The following is a 23,432-nucleotide window of genomic DNA, read 5'->3' on the forward strand; positions in this document are numbered from 1 at the left end:
AATGCCCATGGCACATGGAAACTGTCTTATTTTTATGCCATTCTTGCCACACGACCAATACACCTTTTTCTCATATTTTTTTCTTTTATATTTACCTGTAGAGTCATAGCGTGTCACATGAGAATAGGACCTGCATTACTTTTTTTTGCTTTCATTTCTGGAATTTTATGTGAATTTTTATATAAAACCTTCATAAAATATCAGTATGCAATGAGATGGAGGGTAAGAGGAACCTATAAGCCATATCAGCATTTTAATAGTCATTTGTCTTTCTTTAATAGAAAGCAAATTCCTTGACGGTGATGACTATGCTCCATCTGCAAGATCCTTAGTTAAATGCCATGAACATAAGAGTCACTGGTAAATATTAGAGGAAGATGATTACAATCTGATCTCTCCATGAACTACACTCAGCATACTGCTCTTTAGAAGAAAAATGCTGAGGCTAAAATGATGGGCCAATGGAATGAGATTGCATTTGTTGAAACTAAATCTGGATTCCCACCCATGGTTTAAAACAAAAAATTCACTGCCTACAAAAAGGAGAAAGGAAAGTCGTCTAGGCCAGTGGTGTCAAAGACATGGCACATAGGCCACATGTAGCCCTCAATATGGCCTGAATCAGATTAAAATACAGTTCCTATATGATTTTAATGTGTTGATGTATTAATAAAAAAGAAATATACAAACACATGTGGTTTTCTGAGTCAATATGTGGCCCACAGGGATGCTTATGTTTGGTTTTGTGGCCACTGTTTCTATTTAAGGTTGGCATCACTGCTCAAGGCAAAAGTTTGTATAGGAAACGATTTGGGGTTTTGGTGGACTATAGACTCAATTAGAAACAACAGTGTGGCCTAACTGTTAACCACAACAGAACTTAATGTTATTAGAAGTACAATGTCTGGAAGGAAGGAGATGACAGATTACCCACCTTTCTGTCCCCCTGTCAGGTCACATTTAGACTTCAAACTGATCTGTTATCGCATCAATCCAGGACTGCCATTAATATTTATCCATATGACTCTTATCCATGTTAGATCAAGAGGGTCACCTTGGAAGGTCCACCCAATGTCCTGACATCACAAAGTTACAAAGAGAGCTCCTGGTTATTCATCTGTTATTTCTTACTCTTGCCACCTGACCAAGCCATCTCCTCTTCTTATTCCCTCAGTCTTTGCTTTGATATTCTTTCTCCTATTCTTAGGAGCTCTACAATGGTTATATGCTACAGCCTGCTAATATCTGCCATGCAACTTTCCATCTCCATCCATGTGATAATCATCTTTAGGTCTTCAGAAGCTGTAGAGTTCCACATTTAGCAAGCAGATAGCCATACCACTAAAATTTTAGTATTAAAAAGTTGAGCCTTTGCTAATATGGGAAGTTTACTATCAATAAATGATCTTTGCAAATTCCTAATGGAGATTTCTGTTCAACTGTGGGCATCACATTTTAGTAGGGCCTAATGGACAAGATGGACCATATCCAGGAAAGAATGACCAGAATGCTGAAGAGGACCATACTATACAAAGGATTGGTCGAAGGAAAAATTGGGCATCTTTGGTCTTGAGAAGAGACTTAAGTGAGGAGAGGGGGGACCTTATAAGACTGTCATTTTCTGCTTGGCCCTAGAGGACAAAACTAAGAAAGACAAGTGGAATTTAAAGAGAGGGAGAATTTGTTTCGACCTAAAGGAAAAAAATTCCTTAGCAGTTAGAACCATCCAAAAGTAGAATTAGCTGCCTCGGGGTTAATGGGTTCCTCATCTTTTGATCTCATGTGGAGGCAAGACAAACACTCAGCAGGTCTGTTGTAGAAGGATTCCTGTCTGGATAAGAGTTGTAGAAGATGGCTTCTGCAGTCCCTTCTAACTCCGAGTTCCTGCAGCATTTTCTAAGGAAGCCTGTTTCCTTTAAGCGGTTAATTTATCCAGATGGTATTTTACTACCTAGACACACAAGACTTCAGTCTGTCTAGGTAACAACTAGCTTAATAAATGTTCATTGAACAATTGAATGAAAAACAGAAATGGGTACTTGTTATTGCCGCCTTTTAATTCTGGGCACAGGAATAGGTTATTACTCACTTTTATTGACTTGTGATGCTAGTCGTATAATCGTTGGAAATTGTGCCATTACATATATGCGACATGTGCCATGAATGTGAATAATAAGACATTACAATGGCCTAGTAAAACCTAATTTTCTCCTCTCTCCAAGGATTAGTGGCTAGCCAAATCACAGGGATAAGAAATGAACATTTGGAGAACCCAAACTCCTCCTCAACCATTATTTTAGAAGTGGGATCAGAAGTGTCTGGATTGAGAATAGGCATTCAATATTCTCTTTAAAAGCTATAAAATGAAGAAAGAGGAGGGTGAGGAAATAGTTTGCTTAAGTCAACTTTTACTCTAAAACAAGCAGAAAGCCCTTCCATATGCAGAGTCCCCTTGCATAAGGTCTTAAGCTCTTTAATAATAAAACCTCCTTAAAGCTTTTTATTCTAATTCCTGTATTTCTAACTTCCCTCATTCCCCTTACCTCCCCTCCCCAATGAAAATCACAGAATCTTCTCAAATGAAACCATCTGCTAGAAAAGCATCCAGGGCACCTCCATTTTTTTTTTCATGTAGGTGAAAAACAAGATATCGTATATCTAGGAAGAAACCTCCCAAACAGAAAATGATAAAAATTCCTTTAACATGATGTAAATTCTAGTTGCTGTGAATATGCCACAAGATATTCTTCTGAAAAACAACCAAAGCTAAATTCTTCTGTTATTTAAAAAAATCTTTCCCCAAAAATCTTTCCCACCATTTCAGTGATATGGATTTCTCCCCTTCACCCATTGTGCCATGATAAAATGTCCTATCCTCTCACCAGAATTTTTTGAATACTTATATTGTGCCAAGTTTTCTAAACCTCCATAAAGAAATCTGCCTGGGATTTATGGCCTATCTACATCAGATGAACTCAAATCAACCTTGAGCTGCTGTTTCTCTGTCTCTCTAGGGTTTTCAGAGGATCACATTCCTAAGAGAGCTAAAGAAGCATCAATCACATCTATCTTTAAGCTACTAGGAGCCTCTCCCTGAATGTCCCACTCACACATAAAATTCATGGACAAGCATGGGGGAAAGAAATCATTCTTATAGCATCCCAAAAGGAAAGCCACTCATCACACAGATCTATTCCTCAGCCTTTAAAGACTTTATTTCCTTTTTAAAGGGACAGCCTAGTGTAATGGATGGAGGGCCAGACTATGAGACTTAGAAGTACTTGAGTTCAGGTCTTGCCTAGGATACATTGTATGTGACCTGAGCAAATGACTTAACTTCATAATGTTCTAGGCAATTCTTTAAAACTATGTCACAAGGAGTTGCCATTTTCCATAAAGGGAGGGAGTCATCTAGTCAAGGGAGTGTTCTACATTTGGTATGTCTTGGACAGATAAAATCAAAGGTCTGGAGTCGCCACCTTTTTCTGAGAGAAGTGTTTTTTATTGTTTGGTTTTGGTTTTTGGTTTTTTACCCAATACCACGAATATACAACTCCTGAATCATTGAGTCATATAATTTTTTAAGTTGGGTAACTCTATAGGTTACAGAATCTAGAACCTATGGATCACTTAGCCAAACTCCCCACATTTGAGGATTAGTGGGAAAAGTTGACTTTTAGGCCAGTATTCTGAATTATGCAACTTCATTATTACTTGAGTATCCTAGCCTGATGTTATAATTATTCTGTTCATAATAAGGAGACTGCTTTCAAAATGCCTACACTTACTGACAAAATCTTCTCATAATTGTAAAAAATAATAATAATGACAGATCATGTTTACATAGCACTTTAGGATTTTCAGAGCACTTTGCATAAATTATTTCATTTGAACTTCCAAACAACCCTGTAAAGAAAGTGCTTTAATAATCTTCATTTTGCAAATGAGAAAAATGAAGCTCAGAGTGGTCAAATGATTTGCCCATAGTACCAATGCCAGTAAGTGCCTGAGGTGCCATTGGAACTTAGATCTTCTTCACTCCAAGTCTAGCACTCAGTTCACCACCATGTTGCACATTCTCTTTAAGCCTATAAAGACTCCAGGTCATAGGCTTTATGACTCGAGCTAAGTAATCTAGCCCAGCAATAACTGCAGGGAGGATTAACCAGCAGGTTTGTTTAACCAGATAAGGAAAGGAAACAATATAATTTTGACAGGTGGATAAAGGACAATACTAGTCCGAAGGAGCTACTAAATTGTTGGTATAAAAGCCTGAAGAAAGAAACTACAAAGAACTTTGTAGAAAACAAAAAGAGGAAAAGCCCCCTCTGCTTGGATTAAAATCCATGGGTGAAATTAGAAGGCAATAGTGTTTAAGACTTCCCACGATGATGTGAACATTTCAATACAGTGAAAAAACAATGATGGAATCAATTGGAAATAATGCTGAGTTTAGAGTCAGTGATAGTGGTGGTGCTGGTGGCAAACTGTATGATGTTGAGTAAGACCTTTATTCTTTCTATGCCTCAGTTCCTTCATCTATACAATGAGGGAAGTAGACATGATGAATGTTAAAGTCCCTTCCATCTCTAAATCAATGACCATTTCAAAAAGGTGGGGGGGAAACCAGCAAAATAGGAGGAGAGGAAAAATTTAGGGCTATACCAAGAATCCCTAAAAGTTTTCTGAATATGTAATGTCTCTTTTCAGCAAAGATCTTAAAGAAACTGCGCATCTTGTGAGCTTTGTGGAAGGGGTATGCTCCAGTTCCTAAATCAGTTTTAATATCTGTAAAAAGCTTTCAGTAGGAATTAATACTACAATAGGAGTTTGAGGTTCATAGATTTAGAGTTGGAAGTGGCTTGAAAGGTTATCTAGTCATGAGATGGGCAAATTCAGAGACATATCCACTCTAAATGTTTATACAAACTAATTGTTCCTGACTCTAGATAGAGCCTCCTGAGCTCCTTTTGGTCTGATCAGCTACAATCAAACACACTGCACCTTGACTTCAACATAGTGATGGTATTTTGTTCTTCTCTGAGTACAAAGGATGATGTCCAGTCCAATCTTCTCAGTTTCCAACTTGGGAAACTGAGTCCCAGGAAAGATTGCCTAGTTTTCCTGGAAAATAAGTGATAGAGCCTGGATTTAAACTCAGGTTCTATGATTGCAACTTCTACATTCTTTTAAATGCACCACAACATATCATTGAGATATGAAGATGATTCCATTTTAAGGCTTGCAAAGCTCTTTTCATATATAGACATCTTATCCTCACAGCAATCCTATGTGGTAGGGAGGGATAGTTACTGAACCTGAGAGTTCATTGGTCCAAGGAGGTCCCAGTGAGGAAATTTCTTTCAAAATAAATTGTAATTTACAATCCTAGGAAATTGTCCAGTTCCCTAAGTGCTAAAGTGACTTGCCTAGGACCCCACAGCCAGTAAATGTCAGAGGTGGGATGTGATCCAAGCCTTTCCAAGCCTTTAGGCCAGCTCTCTACTTACTTACTTATGTCAGAACATACTGCCTCTGAATGTGCTACATACAACAGGTATTATTATCATCCCTGTTTTTACAGATAATTCTGAAGCTCAGAGTTATGGACTTATCCATGATCCAGCCACTGGTAAATGATGTAGGTGAGATTTGAACCTGCATCTGCTTCACCTGAAGTACAACTGTAGCAGCTCACTAATGGACCCCTCAGAATAAGTTGATGGAAAAAAAATTGCCAGTTAATTCTGTTTAGTTCTTTTTTTTTTTTGTGGGGCAATGGGGGTTAAGTGAATTGCCCAGGGTCACACAACTAGTAAGTGTCAAGTGTCTGAGGCCGGATTTGAACTCAGGTACTCCTGAATCCAGGGCCGGTGCTCTATCCACTGCGCCACCTAGCCGCCCCACTGTTTAGTTCTTCTTAACACATTTTTCTTGTGTTAATAAAGATAATTATTTTTCTTAAGTTTTATTTCTCATCATTTTTGGAGATAATATAGTGAATAGAGTTCCAGACTTGGAGTCAAGAAGGGTTCAAGTCATTTACTGTATGACCCTAAGCAAATCATTTCCTCTTTATTACCCTCAGTTTTTTCTCAACTATAAAATATGAATAATAATGACATATACCATTTGTATATCCCTTTTCAGTTTGCAAAATTCTTAAAATATTTTATTTATCTTTACATATGTTATATTATTTATATTCTTTCCATAGCCTGGCAACAGTCCTAGTAGGTAGGTGCTATTATTTCCCCTAATTTACACATAAGGAAACTAAGGAAGACAGATGTTAAGTGACTTGTCCAAGGATACACAGCTAGTAACTAACTCAGTTCTTCCCAACATGTGGTAGACTTATAACACTTATCTCACAAGTTGGTTGTCAGTAATAAATGAAATGATGTATATCAAGTCCTTTGCAAACCTTAAAGCACAACCTAAATGTCAGTTATTACTATCACTATTTAAACATTTTACGAGTCTATAGTACTTTATGATTTACAAAGCCATGCATCTATATAATAAAAATATTTTGAATATTCTAATTCTCATTTTCAAAATTGGAAAGTGGTCTTCTTAAGTTCCCTAAACTATAAAGAACTCAAAACTCTAGCTTACTAACTTAGTCATAAATCTTTCCAATAGCCAATGGACCTGGTTCATTAGGAAAATTCTCACAATGTCAAAATTACCAACCAAATAACCCATTTCCCTTGGGGTCTGGGAGTAAAGAGGTGTGGGGAGGGGAAAAGTAGAGGAAGATCAGTCAAACCAGCTGGATGGCATTATGTGAAACAAACAATCCATTTTTCTTGAACTTTTCCACCTTATAACCCAATGTACTGGTATCATGAAGAAATAGGCTATGGGAGACCTTGGGAAAGTAATTGAAATTTTCCACAGCCTTCAGATTCACCGATACAAAACTGAAATAACATTAGCTTATCTTCTCATGGTTCTGTCACATGCTAATGTGAAAGGAGCAGTAGATGTAAAAACAAAAAAAACAACACTTATTTTCTGCTCACTAAATCAGATCTTAAAACCTCACCTAATAGGTTTGTCAACCACAAGGCAAGATCTTCTTTCATCGGCAACAAATTAGCTTCATGTCTGCTGGCCAGCCATTGACTGTACTGATGCATATCTGAGAGTCCTGGGCCACTGCGTACCTTTGGGCTCAGGGTTGTACACATCCTTTATCTGGTTGCAATACCTGTTAGGGAAAACAAAATAGTTGGGGTTGATTATAAAAAGTCTTCCATTTCATTTCTGACAAATGCAGGTGGTGACAAGCTGAAGCTCCTGACACAATCATTGACCTTGTTCACGGATGCTTTGATGACAGAGTATGATTAATCATTAAGCCACATGTTGTACCATTTTTCTTATCTAAGTTTACTTCTGTTCACACTCATCAAGTCTGCTGACTATATTGGGAGGAATCAGCCCAAAACAAAGGTCAAATACAAAAAGCAAACTAGGTGATTAGTTGGAATTAAAACAGTACATTTAGTTCAATTTAAAATACATGATAAACAGATTCCTCCTCTCAGTGTAGAGGTGGTAGTGGGTGTGGAATGTTCCATACATTGTCAAATATAATAATGTTGGTGATCAGTTTTACTTAGCTGGTTTTCTTTCTCCTAAAGGATAAGTCAGTCATAGCAAAGAAAAGATTTGGTATTAAAAAAAAATCAATGAAACTTTTTTCTTTAATATCTAAGTGGTAATATTTTGCTAAATGAAACATAGTAAAACATTGTTGCATATGCATATATTTGAAGTCTAATTCCAATTTTCATTTAGAACAAAAATAGAAAACTGACAACAGCTATGGAAATCAATAACATACAATGTGTTTATAGACTATATCATATAATTCATGATTCAGATATCCTCGTTCCTCTTTCAAATACTTGTTCCTTTTAGAAGGCTATTTACAATAATCAGTACATGCTAAAGAAATGTTAATTGGCAATGGTTAATGAGGAGCACTAACCTAAATACAAAAGCTTTATCCTTTAGCTTAGACCACAGCATTTTGCTTGTTTGTTTGTTTTTTGTGGGGCAATGAGAGTTAAGTGACTAGCCCAGGATCACACAGCTAGTAAGTGTCAAGTATCTGAGGTCACCTTTGAACTCAGGTCCTCCTGAATCCAGGGCCAGTGTTTCATCCACTGTGCCACCTAGCTGCCCCCACCACAGCATTTTTTAGGGGATTTTACTACCCTTTTTCCAAGGTGGTTATCGAGTTCCTTTATTATATACTTTTAATGGAGAAGATGGAGTTGATAAGGAAAAGTATGGATTGGAGGAAAAGGAATCTAAGAAAGAATTTTTAACTGTAACAATGATTTTTTTTAAGATAAAAGATAAGACTCCTGAGAAGTTGTGGCTTCTGTAGTCATATTTAAATCACAAGCAAATGTGCTTTTCATTCTAATTACTTCATGTAGCTGTGTTTGACTTTCAGGAAAAAAAAGTCAGTGTTGACAGTTGATAGAAGGGATAAATACACACACACACACACACACACACACAAAATGGATGTCATCTTACTAGACCCATCAACACCTTGTATCTATAAAACAAAGGCAAGTTTCAATTGCTTATGTCCTTTGAGAATTAGTTTTCCTAGACTCAATACCCCCAGACTAAATGATTAAGTTTCATTGAACATTCAGTATTTGACTTTGAACTTAGTGTATTTATATATGCATTGGACATGGGAAATGAGGCTGCAGAATTAATTATAAAGCAGCCAAAGCTTTAAACTCAGCAAGTTTGCTAATTGTTCCAATTAGGAGTAAAGGATTCTTTGGTCATTTATGCATAAATAACATAATCACATGAACTGCTAATGAATCAGGCAGCAAAAAACAAATGTGTTCACAGCAGACAAAATTATTTATCATATTTAGTATATTATGGAATTGTCAGATTATTTGTCAATTTATGGAGGAGTATTTTAAGAATGCCTTAATGAACCAAAATCCAAATGTTCATTCTTTTCCCCCCTCAATTAATCTGAAACCCAAATCCATACATCCACATTCCCCTCACTCACTTTGCCTACCTAATCCTATACCTTTGAAAACAAACACACACACACACACACACACATACACACACACACACATTTAAATCTGTAGATTTAGTTTTTCCAGTTAGTATGAAAACATCACTGTATCCCAAGTATTTAATTTTTACATTAGAATTGGCTTTGGAGAAGAGAAGGCAATATTTGGCAGGTCTGGGTGGTGGTAGGGTGGCAAACAACAAAGGCATGGCCTAATCACCTGTTGATTTATAGTTTATGTATTCTTTGGAAATGTTCCTTGTGAAGATAATCTTATAGAAACCTCTATCTTCTTACCGGGGAGAAGGTGGGGCTGGGGGAGGAAGGAGAGAAAAAAAAAACAAAACTAGCGCTCAAGTTTTGAATTTTCCTTGAAGGTGATAAATCCCCCTTAATGTTTTCATACCTTTTTGCTGCCAAGGTCATAGAGCTGCTGAAATGTTTTGTAATCTGTCTGGCCATATGTTACCAAGTTGTCAGAATAGGGAGCCTAGTTTCCCGTTGTTTATGGCTTCTGCAGCTCATAATGACATTATTCATATAAAGTGCTACAGTCTCTCCCTAAACTCGGGTGATTAAATTCTAGAAACCTAAAACACTTGCCCCAGTTCTTTTCATAAAATATTACTCATCCAAAAGGCAACACTTCCTAGGGGGGAAACCCCAACCTCCACATACTTGCTTAGAGTTCCTATAGGCTAACTTCCCCAATAAAACATTTCAGCAAGAATACATTTAGCACATGACTCATACATTTAAATAACTAATTGAAAACTTTAAAAGGTTACCTCTAAAATGTCTTTCTTCTTAAGAAACAATCTCTCCCACTACTTTCCTGAAAGTGAGATGCAGTGGTTCAGTAACTTTACCTATGCCCTATTATGGATGCCCCAACTCACATTTATGCAGCACCGTCCTATTTCACACTCTAAGGGCAAGAAGAAGACAGCTTCGATTCTTAGGCTCATTGTCTAGCCGAGAATTCAACCCAGGATAGTTTACAGTGCACCCAATGGCATGTAACAGTTTCCAACCAGTCAGAGGGATACATTTCTACCCCCTTCATCCCAGAAAACAGAGAAGTTCTTATGTTCCTTTACAGGGGCACCTTTATTTGTCAGGCAGCTTGGATGGTGCTTCGCCAATAATGTAATTCAAACTATCTTCTAATGTTTGCAAATGATCACCGTGTAGAAACAATAAGGGTAATTTAGCTTTTTTTTGGTGTGTGTGCTTAGACTGTCTTTTTGATGGACTTAATTAACTACTGGGATAGAAGAACAAGAAGAACACAACAGGGAGCGAGGTGGAGCTCAGTGGATGAGCAATATAATAGAGGAGTTATCCAATTCAACTTGTTCTGGGGTTATAGCCTTCTAAAGTCACTGCCATGCTGGGATATGTCCACTACTTAGAATCCCTTATGAAAGAAATGAAAGGTTTCAGTTCAGTTTCTCCTAGCCTTATGTTCACATCTCCAGGAAAATTACTAGCTGTCTTGGAGTGACTCAGTAGCATTGTTGGAAATCACACATGGACTCTGTGAATTTAGACTCAGAAGAGGCATAAACGAGAAAAATAGAATGGAACCAGTTGACATGGTCAAAATCAGAGTTTGGATGAATTGATAGCATTGGCACTGTCGTTTGCTACTTAGATAATTAAAAGACACTAAAGAAAGGTAATGAATTGACATTGCTTGTGCTAAAGGAGAAATGCCTTGAACATATGGACATCTGATAGATTTATGTAGAAGAATATTGTTAGATGTAAGTGGGGGAAATTTCAACTACATTTTTCTTAGGCATTGAAATATTTTTTCACGGGACCATGGATCTAGAAAAGGCATCATAAGGTAGCATATAAAGATCTAGACTTAAAACCAGGAAGACCTGGATTCAAGTCTCACCATACACAGAGGCTGTATAACTTTGATACCAATAAAATACCAAGTCTAGTCCCTCTCCCCTCTCCCTTAGAACTAGAATCATAAAAGAATTTACCAATCTATCAATATGTTCTTTTACAACTGAAAGGCCTGAGGTCCAGGGAAATAGAAATAACTTACTTCCAAATAAGTCACACAGGTAGCAAGTAGCAAAGGCAGGATTCAAACCCTGATTCTCTGCATTCTATTGTGCTGTCTCATAGATTACCAAGAAAACTTATGTAAGCTTAAAAGATCCTTAAAACTGAGGTAAGAAGGAGTAGGGAATAAATAGCATCTTGCTCCTGCCAGTTCTGATTCTAATTCTATGCATCTGTCCTTTCGACAAGTAATGAACTGGACCCCTGGGACTGTTAATTCATTAAAAACTACACTTTATAAAGAAAAAAATAACAGTAAACCAAACATAGAGTTCCTCTGAATGTTAATGCTAAGGTTTTTCTCCTTTCATGGTTGAGGGGGTTCTGGAATAACAATTAAGATGACACTTGAACTAACACCAGGGCAAACGAAGAAGCTAATGATGCAATAACTGAAACATCACATGTTTAAAATATCTGTCCAGTCTACTGCTGCTCTGGGATCCCTGATTTTGCAGACAGAACATATCTTAATAATGAGAAGTGTAACTAAAGAGGTATTTTAGATGTCTAGAGATCTATTAACTGACCAAAAGGATATACTATTCAACTCTGATGTTCACAGATTGATAGAATGTTAGTGCTGGATGAGTCGATGATGTTGAACACAACATGATGAAAGAAGTGGCATAGTACCGAGTAACAGTTATTTGGGAATGGAAGAAAAATAAGGCTATCACTTCAGTCTGATGTGAGAATGCTCCAAGTATTGTGATTTTGGAAGAGAGGCAGGTTTCTATTAATTTTACTTTTTAACTTTATTGTATAAGAAAAGAGAAATATTATTTTTAAAAATTATCATTTGGATAAGTCATTTAACCTCCCTGGGTATCAGTTTTCTAATCTGTAAAGTTAGAGAATAGGACTGGATGAGTTCTAAAATCCAAACCATATGTAGATCTATGATTGATCTATGAGTTCAAAGGCAACCCAATAATCAATGTGAATCCAAAATGTTTCATATACAAAATGAGAGATATCATTAAATGGTAGGCTGAAATATTGATTGAAATATATATGAGTTTTAGATTATTTTATTTTTAAAACATCAAAATAATTCAGAATCAGAATAAACCTGGAAGCCATCTAGTCCAACTCATCCATACTTTCACAGGAGTTCCCTCTACAACATTTGCAAATGATCATTGTAGAAACAATAAGAATAATTTAGCATCTGTGCATTTACATACATGTGCACATGAGCATCTAGATTTTTTATAGACTTAATAACTGGAATAAAAATACAAGAGGGATACAACAGGGAGTAAGGTGGGACTCAGTGGATGATCAATATAATAGAGGAATTATCTAATTCAACATGTCCAAGGAACATAACCATCTAAAGTCACTGCCATGCTTAGATATATACACTACTTAAAACCACTATGTAATGAGTAAAAGGTATTAATTCAGTATCTTCTGTCTTTATTTTCACATTTCCAGGAAAATCACTAGCTGTCTTGGTATGATTCAATAACATTGTTGGAAATCACCCATGGACTCTGTGAATTAAGACTTAGAAAAGGCATGAACAAAGATAATACATGGATGCAGTTCAATTGATCAAAATCAGAGATTACATGAATTAAAATTAACTGCAGATATTAAATGATTACTCAGCCTTTGCTTAAAGATCTTTAATAAGGGGTAACCAACCATCTCCCAAAGCAACCTGTTTCTCTTTGAGATAGTGCTAATAAATATAGTAAGCTTCTTCTTAGATCAAGACTAAATGTTGCTACTTATATCCATAGCTTCTAGTTCTGTCCTCTGGAGTTAAATAGAATAAAACCAATCCTCCTTTCAGGAGGCTAGGTGGTACAGTAGATAGTGGGCCAGGCCTGAAGTCAGGAAGTCTAATTTTCATGAATTAAAATTCTGCCTTTTCCACTTCTTAGCTGTGTGACCCTGAACAAGTCACTTAACCCTGTTTGCCTCACTTTCTCATTTGTAAAAATGAGCTGGAGAAGGAAATGGCAAACCACTTTAGGATCTTGCCAATAAACCCCACGTGGAGTTACAAAGAGTCAGACAATTGAACAAGCCTTCATTTACTTGACAACTCTGAAAATACTTGAAGACAGTCCTCATGTCTAAATCAGGTTAGGTTCAAGGTACCATGTTTCTTTTAATAAAGCCTAGACTGTATTTATTTTCTTGGCTACCATATTATATTTTAAATAAAACATGCTGTTATTTAAGAAGTGAACCTAAAAGAGAATAATTATGAAAAGAAGGGTATATTTCTCAGTGTTGTTCCTACAGTAGTAAACTGTGATAGAGAGTAGTAGATCATTCTTCCCATCCGTTGTTAATTAGTTCAATTACTGCTTTAAAACACACACACACACACATGCACACATGCACACGCACATGCACAATCACACATTAGGTGCTCCTCACTTGGAGAACTAGTTAACTGTGCTCTCTGATCTTATAGGCTATATCTCAAAACGCCACAGCTTACTTTCTTAATGTGCCCCATGGGCTTGAAGAGGGAATACATTTAGCAATGTGGATAGCTCATCAGCATCCCTCACCCCAATAGAGAAGGGAAGACTTAAAGCACTCAGGTTAATGACACTATCTTCAGGGGTGAAGGAAAAAATCATTTCCTAAGAGTGAGAATCCAGAAATATATCATTATATCACTTGAATTATCCCCCCCACTAGAAAAAACAAGGACTTTCTTAACATAAAGGTTTTGGTAGTTTGATTCATATGAGAGACAGACTCATCAAAATCTAAATATGATTTTAAAGCTCTATATTTTCTCAGCAGTTTTACTAAGGAAAATTCCATGTCTCAGGGTGTAACATGAATATACTATACAAAGTTATTCCCAAAAAACAAATGTGTCTGAACAAATTTCTGCCCATAAATGAATTTTTAAAAATTAGGAACCATGCATTAATTTGTTAGTCTGTGTATATGTATACATTCATTTACATATATATATATACATACAAGACACAGATAATATGACAATAAAAATTTATCTATGAACTATATATACAGATGATATGATAAATCATGACTATCTTATAATGTCATAGAATCTTAAGAGCTGAGAAAGACCTTGGGCAATAGCTCTTCCACCTCCCTAACTTTACATCTAAGGGACAAAGATGTATCCAGCCAAAATCACCAGAGTAGGAGAAGGGTTACCACATCTTAAACCCTTAACTCCCAACTTTACTCTCTATACCACACTTATTGCATGACCTAGTTTTTACCCTGCTAATACAGGATAGTGTAGACTCCTATATTTTATAACTAACCATCACTTCAATTAGAGAAATATGGTTCTACTAGACAGAAATGTGAGTGTCACACACTCCTTACCCTCCAATATGACAAATCAATAAAAAGTAGAGCTCAGATTTCATTGCTAACATCATAAGGGAGTGCACCTGATCACTAGTTTCTTTATTTTCCCAACAAACTGTGCCAATTTAGCTTGGGTTTCTGAACTCCAAAATAAATTAACTCTGAGCATAGAGTTCAATTCAAGAGTGGGAAATTGCCTGTGAAAGGCATTAATCAGAATTTTTAAGGACTTACATCAAAGTGTGATCTTGGCTGATAAAAATAAATGCTAATTCACAAGAATACTTTGTCTTCTCTGTTATGAATAAAAGGTGTGACAAAATTTGTGCTAGACTTGAAACATACTATAGTTAAATTAGCCCATTACTTTACTATATTTTGATATGAAAGTACCTTTAGGACCTTGGTTTAAAGCCAGTAACATACATAAATTCACACACACACACACACACACACACACACACACACACACACACATATATATACACACATAGACACATACATATATATTAGAAACTTCAGGGAAATGGTATTCATCCATAACCCCCAGGTGTAATGGGGAAAGTAAAAAGATGAGCCAAATTATTGGATTATAGAGCTAAAATGGAAGGTGCCTTAGAGGACATCTAATACAACTCTCATTTCATCTATGCAGAAAGAAACTAAAGCCTAGACAAGTTGAGTGACAACTGCCCAGTGTCACACTAATAAAAAATAGGTCTGGATTTGAATTCAGGTCCACTGCCTCTAAACTGTTCCCCACACCCAGGGTACCATGCTACTTTCCTAATGTTTGTTTTCATCATTAAAAAAATATTCTGAGAAGAAACCCACATTTTTTTTTTTACCTCAGTTGTGGTTGTATTAGGCGTGCCCTTGACATATTCAGGTTACTGATGTGTAATGAGTATATGGAATCCCGTTTTGCTAGCCTGGGGGCATGATTGTCACTGGGTTCATTCTCTGCTTGACTAAGGCTTGAAGTTTTCACAAACACAATGTTCCAAGTTGGACTGATGGTCTAGCTCCCCAGGGTACTAGACAACAACTTGTTGGTCCTGATGCCCTGCTAGCCCTCAACAAATGAGATTTTACTGAAGACATCTAAATCTCAATAAAACCACAACCCCCAACGTCTAACCATCCACCTTGCCAACAAATACACTCTAGAGTTAAGGGGTCCTAAACTTTAATCTACCTGGTGGCAGAAATCACTGTCAGAGACCCTATGAATATCCCGCCCCCCTCCAAGGCGAGTGCATGAAGAAGGCTGCATATCGGCTCCAATGCCTCAATCCTCTGTGAACCTCAGTCCCTTACCTTCTTTTATTAAGCAGTCAAAGCAGAGGAAGCCATGTTGGAGATGACCACCACCTCCGACTCTGCAGTCAGGGGAGAGCATTCCTTGGAAAGGAATTCATTGATCAACTGCAAAGGCCAGCCTGGGCAAAGCCAGCTTTCAGGAAGTGAAAGAGAACGGTCAGCTGGGAAAATCTCTCAGCTTTAAGGTTTTAAGAGAGGACGAGGAACAGCTCTACTTTTGGCCTTAGTTAATCTCAGGGGAGACACTTGGGAAGGGGACGGAAGGTGTGCTTCCTCTCCCCTGCTGGCGCTCCCAGCTCTAGGCCCCAGCAGCAGGACACCAAATGCTGCCTCTGACAGAGTGGTCAGATGCAGATCCTATTTCAACTGCAAAAGGGTTCCCATACATCATTGATCTAAGATTGGTAGGGCTCCCTCTCCCCCCTCCTCTCACGAAATACTGCAGGCTGAAAACAAGAAGGGCCAGAAATGTAGAGAGGAAGGAAGGCAGAGGAGGGGAAAGGAAGGCAGAGCACCGGAGTGCAAAAGAAAGAGAAAGGTGCCCGTGGTTTCCTACACCTTCAAGTAACAGAAGGACAGGCAGTATGCCCTCTGCTACTACCTCCTGGTGAAAGCGAGATTTCTGAACCTGTCCCAGTTTTTGTCCTCTGCCACCCAGGCAATTCCAGTCATACTTAGCAACTCTCCCGACGACTTTGTATACGTTTGACTAGCTAGAAGAGCAAATGCCCGGGAAGATGAGTTGAAGGTTTGGCTCCACTGAGAATTTAAAATCATAGCTTTTCCAAAAACCTTATCAGGGTTGGAAGCAAGTAGCATTTTATTTAAAGGCTGCCTTCACTGACCTGAAAAGGCTGAACTCTGGTTAACTCATCAGAGAATAAGGTTGCTAGACTCCCTTCTCCCATCCCTATTACTATCGGTGTTCTGACCCTTCGCTCTTAATACTAGCCAAAAAAAAAAAAAAAAGTCAAGACCCGACTTACTAAAAGCCTGCTCGCTGTCTGTATAATCAGGACACTAATTAGACCCTCTCACTCCTCTCGCTGGTTGGCTAGAGCAGCACGAGCACTTTTTTCGCGTTGCAGGCATTTTTCACTGCCTTTGACTGCTGTGTATGCTGGAAACCTACCCCTGCTTGCAGTAAGCAGCAAATCACCCCACGCGCAGGGGACGGCCACCCTCTCTTTAGAAACAAAACAGCGCTAAAGTCGCCCTGCTGCTTCATCAAAGCTCAGTACACACGTACTTCTGCCCTCCCCTCTCCCATACGGAGGCTTATTTGCTTTCAATGAAAACGCCAGCAAGAGCTCATCGAGAGCCTAAAGCAGGCTCTCCTGCTCCTGCAAACTACCTCCTCCTCCCAAAAATCCGCATTGCTGTGACTGCGGATGCTGCTTTGGGGGAGAAAGCCGCGTGCGCACCCAAGGCCACTTGGTTGCTGGCATTTCTCACCCCAGCGTCTTTGAGATCTGCTTGCTGCTGCTGCTACTTCTGCTCCTGAAAGGCAGCCTGTCTCTTCCCGACCCTGCTGAAGGGGCTCGGAGGTCGCCGCCTCTGGAAGTCCGTCCCGCAGGTCTCTCCTCCTTACCCCACCACCAGCAGCAGCAGCTCTGACTCCAGCAGGCGCAGAACCTCTCTTCATACTTCTCTGGGCGCTCCACTTAGTGATGTTTGGGAAAACGATTTCCACCCCCCTACCCCCTTGCCAGAAACAGATTTCCTACATTTCATCAGTCCACATAGACTGAACGGAAGTAAAATGCTTACTTTTTCTGCTGGACGGCAAACGCAATTGACACTGATTTACCCTTGAAACGCTGAGATATTATATTACAAGCCCTTGGCAGCAACTCCGAAACCAGGTCCAAGCTCCCCGCCCCCAAGTCCCCCAAACACTGACCTAAGGAAGACCAAGGAGGGAAAAATCGTCTTTAACGTCAATGTTTTCACAAAGTAAATGGCTTTAGCATAATATTAAAACTGGATGCTGAAACAGTTTTGGCTTTTTTTAGCCAGCGGTTTTACAATTCCAGGGTCATATGTGTCTCATTATGTTCTCTAGTAACTTTTTTTAAAGACCCTTTTCGTTCTAAAGTGAACAATACACTACCTTAAAATGTGATTCTTTTAATTGGAAAATGCCAGATTTTAGACGGGGCTTCAAGCTCACCGCTGTTTTCTCTTTGAGAAAAGAAATATTATCCCACCTTGCCTCCACTCAACAAACCTGCTGTATGCTGAACAGCACAGACAATTTCCCCCAACTGTTGTTTATTAGGAAGGTATAGTCTGGGAGGAGAGGAGTCCTGTTCTGAATTTGCAAGGGGTTGCAGAGGTAAAACATATGTTCGATTTCCCATTTCACCTCACTTGTATATAAGAACCCTTCACTTGTTGAGTTTACTTACATATCGCATTATCACTTTACGTTTGGTGTATTTCAAAAGAAGCACACTTTGGAGGAAAAGGGTTTTGTGGTTTTTTTTCTTTTAAATTCATCACTCCCTTTTACCTCTTTAATCCGTGCACAGTGAGAGAGGTGGAACAGTTATTGTCATTGAATATGACTCCCTTGAAAATTAAAGTAACTAAAATTTTAGTACTACACTAAGCAGAAAATGGAGAATTAAAATAGGTATTTTACAATAGAAAAGTTGTTTTTATTAAATTATATCTTTCAAAGGCAAGTAGTTATTTCATCCTAAGTCACCTAGAACTTTGTGATAAGTTTATGCCAAACTAAGTATCAGAAGAGGAAAGGGAGGAAGCATTTGGGCACTCCCTGGGATAATTTTTCATATTTTTAAAATTTTGAGTTCCATTTGATCTTTTAAAAAACTGATACATTTGGTTTTGACATAATTATTTTTCTTACAACTCTCAGTTCTAACTCTCCCCACACCAAATATGAATACATATATACGTACGTAGCACATATATATATTAATATACAAATGAATGAATGAAACCCCCCCATCTAACAATGATTTCCAGGGTTTTCAGTGGCAGCATCCTTATAAAAAGACCTATAAGTTTTTCAAACATCAGAAAACTCTTACAAAACTGTATTCTGATGAGACGGTATAAATGAATCTGAAACATATAGCTTAAATTTTCCTCAAGAGTCATAGAGATTTAACTATTACAGGGAAAGGACTTTGGCAAAGGAATTTAATTTTTCCATTATATTTAAAGGAAAAGTTACATGGATCACAAAAAGTGTGAGAGAAATTGTTTTAACAATACACAATGGGAAAAGACATGATCACCAGATTAGCTGGACAGGCAATCTGTTGTATGAGTAATTAAATTAAATCATCAGACGTAATATATCTAACACTGAATTCTCACTAAACCTACCTTTCCTCTTATATTCTCTACTTATGTTAAGAAAACTACCAAATTTTTCAATCACTGAAGTTTGCAAGGTGGATGTCATCCTTGACCTTTACTTTTCCTCCCCATGTCCAATGAATTGTGCATGCTAGCTCCTCAACATTTCATATCTGTCCCCAACTATCTACTCACAGAGAAACCACTCTACATCAGACCTGAATGCTCTTTGACTTGGACTATTATACTATCTTCCTGATTGGTCTCCCTGACTCAAATCTCTCCCTTCTTCTATCCATTTTCCACATAGCTGCCAAATTGATATCTCTGAAGCATAGGTTGGGTCATGTCACTCACTTGCTCAAAATGTCCTATCATCTTTGTATTACCTCTAAAACCAAAGACAAACTCTTCTTTTTTGGCAATCAAAGCCCTTTCAAAGCTAGTACTAGACCATTTTTTCAGGTCAACTACACATTTTCCCTCACCCATTATATGCTGCAGTGTCACTGGAAATCTACATCACTGGAAGGAAGGGGCCCAACAATAAAAGCATCTATCTGTCTGTCTATCCATCTGTCTATGTATATTTTAAATGAAGAGGGATGGAATGAATAAGGTCAGAGAGATCATCATCTGAGCCTCAAACACTGTTAATCTTTATCATACTCATGAACAATATTAATATGAGCATTCATAAAGGCACACAATGAGATATTCTGATGTCCTTGAAGTTCTTAGACATATTCTTTGCACATGAAGTTCTTATAATTGGACCCAAACCCAATACACATATTATTGTCATATTACTCAATTACATCATGCAAATAAAGTGGGGGAAGCCGCCATATTTGTTTATGTCACCCCTAAACCCTATCTCCAAAAAGAGACATGTGTAAAACAGTGAAAGATAGTCATTAAGAGTTATTCTCCTTTTACTTTCTATTGGAATTGTTATCTCCATTTAGTGGATCTTGGACTTTTACTATGAAAAACAACAGATTATAATACAATCTGTAACCTATACCCATTCCATGCCCTCTTATTTTCCATTTGTTATTTACCTTTGGACCTAAAGGTGATGATGATGGTGATGGTGGTGGTGATGATAATGATGTAGTAAAGAGAAAGAGAATAGTAAATTGGGAGTTTAAGGGAATTCATTCTTATAATGAATGGGCAGAGAGCTATACAAATAGAAAGGAATATGATATGTGTAAAGTGACTAACAGGCTGGGGGTGCTGCTTCCTCCCATTGCCTTTGATACTAATGTTTTTATTCACCATATGAGGAATTGGGGGGTAGTTGGCATCTGCCTTTGTAGATGGACTTGCTGACCACCATTCTGGGTTCTATGGGTAAGTGACAACTGCTATTGGAATAAGCCAGGCTTCCATGAGATAGACCAGAACAGTCAAGACTGTGTCCTACAGGTCAAGAAGCTATCTACTAGTCATAATGACTGATGGAGATGATCATCCCAGAGTAATCCAAGTTCTAGAAGAGAGACATAAAATATAGTGGCTAGTTAGCAAACAGGGAATGATGCTTTCTCTCACTGTACTTACCCTACCTTTTCCTGCTATATTCCATGACATTGAAATGGAGCTTGAGAAATGCTTCTGGTCCCTTAATCTTTTCTCCAATCTTCAGACATGTGTAATTCAGGAATTTCTTATGCTATATTTTAAAAAAACTGGGAAGGCAAGAAGGAGGAAGTACTCAAAGATGGCTGGAAGTGGACAGCTTCATGTAGGCATACTTAATTATTTTCTTTCCATTTTTGCTATATTCAACAAACTATATGAGCATAGCATGTTGAACATCTTAATCTTCTTTACATACAGGGAATCACTGGAGAGACAGGAAAGACAAAACATGAGACAGGGCTGTAAGAGCTAGAAAGTTCACATTTTTACTATTTTGAGCAATATTCCTGGCTAAATTTTGAACCTCAAAGGTGTAGATTTAAATTGCTTAGCTCTGCCCTAACAGTATGCTGCAGATTTGGGAAGGAACCTCAGAGTAAGGAGGCCCAAAGTCCTCTGGTGGCTAGAGAAGCTACTGCATCATTGTGAGAGGATATCCTATACATGAGCTAGGTAGGAACTGAGGTGTTGACTGAGCTCAACTCAGATATTATTCTCTCATTGGATAAGGGATAAAATAATGTACTACCTTTCTGTAGGCTTAAGGGAATGAGCACCCAAGACAATCTATACAGTTTATACAGAAGGCTATCACTAAGAGACCAAAGCAATACAGACAAGACATATAGATGTCATAGATACACTTCTGGGCAAGTCACCTAACCTTGTTAGGTTTCATTTCTAAAATAATAAATTAACGAGTCTCTTAATATTTGATTTTATATTGATATTTCTATTCATCATACCCTAAATACAAAATCAGTCTAATTATGTTATAGTCACAAAAAGAAACCTTCTATAAAAAATTTTAAAAATTGTTATCAGTTGAATAATGAATCTTAAAGTCATTTATCAATTCCTTTATTATTAGTCATTTAACCCAAACTGCATATTGCACATTATAGATTACATAGCCAGGATCAGCAAAAATCTCAACAAGTTAGAATGCTTGACTGAATCTAGTTAGGTACAATTTAATAAAGACAAAATGTAAAAGTCTTAAATGTAGGCTTAAAAAAATCATTTCATAAGGATATGTCAGAAGAGGCAGGACTAGAAAGCAACTGATTTGAAAAAAAAAAGATCTGAGTATTTTATTGAACTCTTATCAGGTCAGTGGTACAGTAGATAGCATGCTGCTCCTGAATTCAGGAAGACTTGAGTTCAAAATCTCCTTCAGACACTTACTAGCTATGTGACTCAGGGCAAATCACATGCTTGTCATCAGCCTCTGGTTCCTTGATTTGTAAAATGGTAACAATAATAATAGCACCTATCTTCCAGGGTTGTTGTGAAGATCAAATGAGATATTTAGGAAGTGCTCTGTAAACTTTAAAGCACTGTATAACTGCTTTCATATTAATATTTAATTCATTAATATTCATTGTTCAAACAATATAATCATATAATATTTATAAATATTCATTTGTTTGCTAATATTCATAATAATTTAAATTCATTTGAAACAGCAAATGGCACAGCAATAAAAAGAAAAAAACTAATTCCATTTTAGGCTGCATGAAAAGAACCATAGTGTCTAGGATAAAATTGGTCAGACCACATCTGAAATAGTGTTCAGTCCTATTTCATAAATTTTAGTGAGGACATTGCCAACCTGAAGATAATGAAGAGGACAGTGAGGTTAGAGAAGTCCCTGGAGACCACGTCGTATGAAAATAGTTTGAAGGGACAAAGTGTAATTATACCATAGAAGAAAATCCTAAGGGGTACTTAATCACTACCTTTAAGTATTGGAGGGACTATTATGTGAAAAGGGGATTCGATTTGGTTTTGCTTGCCCCTATTGGGTAGAACAAGGAAGGGAAATGGAAGTTTCAGAGAGGAAGACATAGGTTTAGCCAAAGGCACACTGCCATTGGGGCTTGGGGTAAGAAAGAGCTTTCCAATAGTTAGTTATGCAAAAACTGAAGGGGCTGCCTCAAGAGAAGCAGGTATGTCTCCAAGTGAAAATCATGTGACCACTTGTCATAAATATTATAAAAGGGAGTCCCAAACTGGTATGGGTTGAACTAGATCCCTTTCAGTTACAAATGCTATACAACCAAAGGACAGATACTTTCCCCCTAACTGTGCAGACCGCATAATTATACAAAATTTCCCTAATGTATTAGCATGTGTCTTCCATCTGTTCTGCAGAGACTAGATTAAAATCACTCTATGAAACATGCTATTTGTCTGGCATACATTTAAATTGCTATGTGATATTTGCTACTTTATGAGTTCTGTTATCTAAGTTAAATTTCATTCTTTCTTTTTCTTCATTAATAATTTCATTTTTTTCTAATCCCTTTTAAAAAAACACCTCAAACTGAGCAAAACTCACAGAAGAATGTGCTGAAATCATCTTCTAACCAAGAACGGCTTGGAAGGTCAGAAGGAGGGAGCTGCTGGGCTGATACAGGAGTCGGGCCCAACCCCACAGTCACCCTGACACAGATCCAGTCTCAGGAAGTCCTCACCAGAGAAGGAGACCCCCAGAGCCTGTGAATCAGCTGAAGCACCAGTGTTGTCTGGAACTAAGCTCACAGTCTGGTGAGAGGGCTGAGTCCTGGGCAGGGGAGAGACTACAGGGGTCTATGCTGGTGCTAAGGCAGAACTT

General features: G+C 37.7%; 1 protein-coding gene across 2 annotated transcripts in view; it reads right to left on the minus strand.

The window, feature by feature from the left end:
* The window catches only part of GAS2 (growth arrest specific 2), a 159,749-nt gene extending 142,051 nt beyond the window's left edge, over window positions 1–17,698 (minus strand). The window contains exons 1-2 of one of the 2 annotated variants that reach the window (XM_043971686.1): window positions 17,597–17,698; window positions 7,055–7,219 (exon numbers count right to left, since the gene is read on the minus strand). In XM_043971686.1, the coding sequence (XP_043827621.1) occupies window positions 7,055–7,199 (145 nt within the window). In that variant the 5' untranslated portion in view covers window positions 7,200–7,219; window positions 17,597–17,698. Of the gene's footprint in view, window positions 1–7,054; window positions 7,220–17,281; window positions 17,533–17,596 lie in introns of those variants that run through there. The other variant, XM_043971685.1, reaches the window with a different exon arrangement.
* Window positions 17,699–23,432: the final 5,734 nt, after the last annotated feature.

Source organism: Dromiciops gliroides, chromosome 6 (genome assembly GCF_019393635.1).
Source record: "Dromiciops gliroides isolate mDroGli1 chromosome 6, mDroGli1.pri, whole genome shotgun sequence".
NCBI lineage: Eukaryota > Metazoa > Chordata > Mammalia > Microbiotheria > Microbiotheriidae > Dromiciops > Dromiciops gliroides.